The sequence below is a fragment of the Bubalus bubalis genome, chromosome 6 (assembly GCF_019923935.1).
Source record: "Bubalus bubalis isolate 160015118507 breed Murrah chromosome 6, NDDB_SH_1, whole genome shotgun sequence".
NCBI lineage: Eukaryota > Metazoa > Chordata > Mammalia > Artiodactyla > Bovidae > Bubalus > Bubalus bubalis.
Window position 1 is genome coordinate 120378360 of NC_059162.1, and position 6315 is coordinate 120384674.

At 53.6% G+C, this 6315-nt stretch overlaps 1 protein-coding gene across 1 annotated transcript; it reads left to right on the forward strand.

Moving 5' to 3' along the window:
- The first annotated feature begins 755 nt into the window (after positions 1–755).
- On the forward strand, positions 756–4503 carry LOC112585761 (ubiquitin carboxyl-terminal hydrolase 17-like protein 6). Its single transcript, XM_025289341.3, has one exon. The coding sequence runs from the start codon at positions 2902–2904 to the stop codon at positions 4501–4503; it is 1602 nt and encodes a 533-aa protein (XP_025145126.3). The 5' UTR covers positions 756–2901.
- Positions 4504–6315: the final 1812 nt, after the last annotated feature.

Consider the following 6315-nt stretch of genomic DNA (forward strand, 5'->3'; position numbering starts at 1 on the left):
TCAACAAGAATATAGAACAAAGCCACAAATACACATACTAATCAAATCTTAAGAGAGGCCACAGATCCTTCAAGCAATCTCAACACCCTTTCTGGAGTCAACTGCAGCAATAATCAGAAGAAAAGAATGAAGGCAGGTTGGAAAAAGGAAACAGTGGGACCATCAAAATTATGTTTAATTAATGAAGCAAAATGTCCCGGGATAGAAATACAGCAGAAGTTTCTTTTCCAAATTTCCCTTAAGGAAGAGAAACAATTAAGAATCAAATCACATTACCAATCACAACAAAATAATACAGCTAGGGACAAAGGAGCTGTGAGGGAGAGAGGAAAATTCCATGCTCCAGGGTGGGAGAATAAAATATTGTGGAAAAGATTATATATAACCTCAAATAATTGTCATGGGCAATTTTTCACAAGATTTAATCTTCCCCAGTCAAAGAATATGAGTGCTCACTCAAAGACAGCTAAGCAGATTAAAGAATGGATGGAGGCCAGAGGCTAGCAGCGGCTATTAATGACCATCTTTTAAGTGGCGCTGGCAAAACCGGCCAGTATGTAAAACACTGAGAGCCACGTGCCTACACAAAAAATAAAACACAAAGTGATTACAAAGGTCCCTGTAAGGACCATAACTTAACTTAAAAAACTCATTTATGAAACATGTATATAACAAGCAATCTTATTTAATTATTACAGCAAGAACCCTCTGTGATCCTACCCCACAAAATGAAAATAAAAACAAGACCTAAAAATTAAAGTTAAAAACTTTGTAAAGACAAACCAGGTTGAAAAAAAGACCTCAGAACAGGAGAAGAAGGAACAAAATGGAAAAAAACAAAACAAAACAAAAAAAAACAAACAAACCTGACAAAGGAGATTACTTCCAAAACTATTTGGAGGCTAAATAACTCAATAAGAACACACAGCCTAATAAAAATGGGCACAACCAAAACACTCTTCAAGTATATGGATGCTAATAAAATATGAAGAAGTTAAAATAAAGGTCTCCTTTTAGCAAAACTACATGAGACAATGGAAATCATCAGAAATTCACAATAATGTGTGGAGAGTGCAGGGAAAAGGGAGAGTGCTCACTGTGGTGGAGTTAAAGAACACTGGAGAAAGGCCATGGATATTCCTCAAAAAAACAAAACAAACAAACAAAAAAAACTGGAAGTAAATGGCTAACCCACACTGGCATATCATAATGAAACCACAATTGAAACAGGCACGAATCCACAATATACTAGTAAATATACAGGAAGCACTGTTTATTAGCCAAGGAAATGGGAAGGAAAAAGACATTGATGATACTGTGGAACATATAAAAAGGATAAGCAATAAAAAAACTCATCTGGGTCACTTGCAGTGAAGGTGGGTGAACAATTATATCACAGGAAGTAAATGAGGAAAGGAAAAGACAACGGGAATCTAGAACATGATAAAGAAACATTTACAGTTAGTACAAGGGAAAATAATAAAAAAGGCTACAAAGAATGGGGCGGAGGGAGACAGGAGGATGGGAAAGAGAAAAATAGCGGGAAAATAATGACTATGTAAAAAGAAAAGCCTGGGAATGTCTGTGGACTCAAAGTGGGGCCTGCTATAATTAACACCTGGATGGAGCAGGTGGTCGGGTAGAGAGGGACGTGAAGAAAGTATGGATATTTTCTTAGGGCAGAAATACATATCTTCATTAAAATTAAGTTAAACGTGGGACTTGGTGAAATGGAACATTCACAAAAGTCTAATGGGACTAGGAGAAAAGAACTAAACTAAAGTGATGAAATGAAATGAAAGATACTAGTGCAATTTAAGAAGGCTGAACAAAATGGTAAACACAATGCTTGAAACATGGAGTGTGAAGTTGTACATAAACAAATGGTAAACTTAAAATGCAAAAACAAACGGAACAACTAGAAAGAGACCCACACAACAGGAAGAAGGCTGAACCAACAGGAAGGAAAATATTGTAACTTTCAGACTAAGTGATCTGTACGAGAATTTTGGAAGATGAATGTATAAGCCTATCTAAGTTATCTTAAAAAGACAAACAACAAAAACAAAAAAGAAAATAATATATAAGCATGATAAAAACAAGAGAGTAAAAGGGAAAAAACAAAAAAAAAAAGTAAAAAAAAAAAAAAGGCGGGTTGGGGGTAGGGGGGAGGAAGACAGGGACAGAGAAAAAGAGCTGAAGAAATGAACCCAAAGTTGCAGGAAGCCTATGCCTTTCTAAATGAGCTTGTTTTGGGTCTTGACCAACGGCCCTGAAGGGAGAAAAGCATATGTGCCTCTCTGCTGGCATCTTTCGGTGCTAGGACCCTGAACGCTAGGAGAGTGGCCAGTGAGAACGCATAGAAATTGGGGAGGACCTCACTGGAGAGCAATGTTGAGGCAAGGGTTGATTGTTGTCCCGGGAGGGGTTGTCCTCAGGCAGGGGTCTGGGGTGGGGAGACCCCTAAAGGGGAGAGGGTAGGTGGGCAGACATATGTTTCCACAAGTGTGTTAGGATGTGAATGGTGAGCCCACGGAAGTCCTGTCCAGCCCGCATTTGTGTGCTGAACTTGGAAGCCCCGCAGTGACTGTCCAGCGGGCAAGGCTGGAAGGCCCAATGCCCCCGAATCATTTGCATCCTGAGCCCTTTGGTCCAGGGGGCCAGGTCGGAAGTGCGTGTGGGGCCCGGTCAAGGGGAATTCCCCGAGAAAAGTGTGGGTGGTTGGATGGCGGGAGTGGGAGTGGCCACGCCCTCGGCCGCCTCAGCCAATGAGGAGCTTGCAGGTGCGGGGGTGGGGCTGTGGGGAAACCCCCAAAGGCCCGAGGGGGCGGGGCCCAGGCCCTTTTTTGGAGCCGGACCGTCTGAGGGAAGGAGGCGTCGGCGTGCAGCTGCAGGTAGGAGATGGAAACCCTCGTGGGCCTCGTGTGCAGAGCCCCGGGCGCTGCTTCTGAGCACGGGGGAGCTGTGTGTCCGTCTCCCTTCGACGTCTTCCCCGGAGGGCAAGGTGGTGGGCCCAGCGCCGCTGGTGCGGATGCCCTTCGGGGACCCTCTGTCCCTGAGGGGCCGTCGCCGGCGCTTGGGCGTCCGCAGCGGGGTGACTTGGCTCCTGGGTCGGCAGGGCTGAGGCCTGGCCAGACAGGCGCCCTGAGTTGGAAGGGGCCGTGGGGGGTGGGGGCTGGGCTTCAGAATCTGGGGAACACCTGCTACGTGAACGCGGCGCTGCAGTGTCTGAGCCACACGCCGCCCCTGGCCAGCTGGATGGTGTCCCAGCCGCACGCCACCCTCTGTCCGGCCCGCAGCGCCTGCACGCTCTGTGCCATGCGCGCTCACGTGACCCGAGCCCTCCTTCACGCGGGAGAGGTGATCCGGCCCCGCAAGGACCTGCTGGCGGGCTTCCACAGACACCAGCAGGAGGATGCCCACGAGTTTCTGATGTTCACTCTGAATGCCATGCAGCAAGGGTGCTTGAGTGCATCCCAGCCGTCGGGCCATGCCTCGGGGGACACCACCGTCATCCGTCAGATCTTCGGCGGGACGTGGAGGTCTCAGATCCAGTGTCTCCACTGCCTCGGTGTCTCGGACACGTTCGGCCCTTATCTGGACATCAGCCTGGATATCACGGCGGCTCAGAGTGTGGAGCAAGCTCTGAGCGAGCTGGTGAAGCCCGAGAAGCTGGACGCGGACAATGCCTATGACTGCGGCGTCTGTCTCCGGAAGGTGCCTGCCACCAAGAGGTTGACTGTGCACAGCACCTCCCAGGTCCTGGTGCTGGTGCTGAAGCGGTTCACACCGGTGAGCGGGGCCAAAAGGGCTCAGGAGGTGCGCTATCCCCAGTGCTTGGACCTGCAGCCCTACACGTCTGAGCGGAAGGCAGGGCCACTGGGCTACGTGCTCTATGCCGTGCTGGTGCACTCCGGGTGGAGCTGTGAGCGAGGACACTACTTCTGTTACGTCCGAGCGGGCAACGGCCAATGGTATAAGATGGACGATGCCAAGGTGACCGCCTGTGACGAGACCGCTGCCCTGAGCCAGAGCGCCTACGTCCTGTTCTACGCCCGGGAGGGTGCGTGGGAAGGGGGCGCTGGGCGAGGGGCAGCGGCCCCCGTCGGGGCTGACCCCACAGACCCCGGGCAGCCTGCAGGAGACGCCGGCGGCAGAGCTCCTGGGTCGGAGGAGTCCCCGGGAGACACAGAGGTCGAAGGGATGAGCTTAGAGCAGTGGAGACGCCTGCAAGAACTCAACCGACCGAAGCCGGCCTTGGAGCTCCGGAAGGTCCAGTCTGCCCTGCCTGCCGGCGCAGTCGTGATTCACCAGTCCAAACACGGAGGAGGGAGAAACCGCACGCCGCCCCAACAGGAGCACGAGCGGCTCGACCGTCCCAGCACGGACACCCCGCCTCCGGGGCCGAAGAACGTCGGCAACGGCCCTTGTGCCAGCGGGAGGGCCAGAGCGACCAAGGGGAAGAACAAGAAGCCGCGGCCATCTCTGGGGCTGTGGCGGTAGGTCGGCTCTGACGCACATGCGTGCAGACGCCCAGGCACACGCTGTGTGCGGCACGCCCTGTGTGACGCACCAGGAGTTCCGACGAGGAGCGAGTTCCTCTCGGCCGTGTGCGTGATGCAGCCTCCTGGGAAAAGGCAGGGCCTGGAGTGTGCCCGGGGTCTCGCTGTTCACTTGGAACGGGCTCGTGCCTGAGCGGCTGAGCTCTCGAGGGCTGGCTCTGCTGGGAAGTCGCTGGAGAGGATGGGGGGATGGGGTGCACGAGCGGGTCTGGGCACGGGCCGAGGGCCTCGCACTTCCGCGAGGGTGGGAGAGTCCTCTCTGGATGGGACTTCGGGTGTGGGTTTGCCTTTCTTTCCCCGTCTCCGTTCCCTGGCCGCACCGCTGGCCTCGGGTGAGTGGCGCGGCCTGGAGACGCCTCGCAGAACGCCCCCAGCCAGCCGAGCAAGGAGACGATCTCCGGAGCCCTTCGGGGGGCAGGGAAGAGCGGGTGCAGGTCCACGCACCGACTCCTTCCGGCCGGTCAGGCTCTCGAAAATGCCCCAAACGTCCGGAGGCGTCCGGGGAGGAGATGGGCAAGCGGTCTTTATGGGTGGCTGTCCTTTGGGAGGCCTCGTGCTACTTGGCAGAGGGTCCGGCAGGAATGAGGCGGGGATGCGTGCGTCCCCGGCACCACGCTCGTCCGCAGAGATCCCTGGGGCTCCATGTCCGGTGCGAGGAGTATGCCGGAGAAGCTCCAAGTGCCAACAAAGGAGAAGCGATCCACAAGGCCGTGAGCACCGCCACCAGGCCACCCAACCAGTCCCAAAGAAACTTCTCCACCAGCATCGCACTGGTGCCTAAGTGGAGATATGTCGCGCCACGTTCGTTTCTGAAAGCAAAGGTCCTCCCCGCACTGAGGAAAGACCCAAGCCTACCCTACATCGTGATAGCAAGACAACTGGACTTCCGACTCTGCCCGTCCTGTCTGGCAGAATCAGCCCGCTGGGCCCCGGACAAACGCCTCTGGACGCCAGGAGATGCGGCCGGCCTCCAAAGTGCCTGGGGCGGTGGGGAAGCTGTCCTCCCCTGGCCGCTTTCTCGACTGCCTCATGAGCCCGTGACGCGCTGGAGGGGCACCTGAGGCCCCTTATCGACCACCTCTTGCGTTTTCTTTCTTTTGCTTGGCTGCTGGCTTCAAACCCCAAACCCTCCATCAAACGGCAAACCGGGAATTTGCGATGTAGCATCTCAGACCTCGAGGGGGCAACTCTGGCTCCTGACTGCGCTAGTCGGCGTGGCAAGGAACAGAGAACGTTCCGATGGCTTTGTTTCCCCCTCACGGGTACCTACACCGCAATTGCCCTCCACACGTAGAGAGGACAAAGAATGATGCGCGGTATCTTCCCCCAAGAACATGTACAGGCGTGCCCTGCACGAGGAAGTGGAGCCACCTACAGCCCGCCCTCATCAGCACCACCCATCTTCCTCTGCCCCATCGTCTCAAATGGACTTACTGCTTACCCCATCCACACCCTCTGAAGAAGGAGGAGGAGGAGGAGGAGGAGGAGGAGAAAAAGGAGAAGCATGTCGATTGCAGCTGCGGGGCAGAGGGAATGGGAAGGTGGCCTTTTGCTGGGGGAATTCCGTGCAAAAGAGATTAAAATACTGTGTGATCTCGCTTCTTCATGCCATGGGAAGGAGGCTAGAGCACAAGGATTTGAGCACTTGGCTCATAGTGCACAAAGCAGTAGCTTACTGGAAAGGGATTGGGGAACGGGAAGTGGGACGGATGGAATAGGCTAAGGAGAAAGCAGGGTCAAGGCCCTTCTTTCC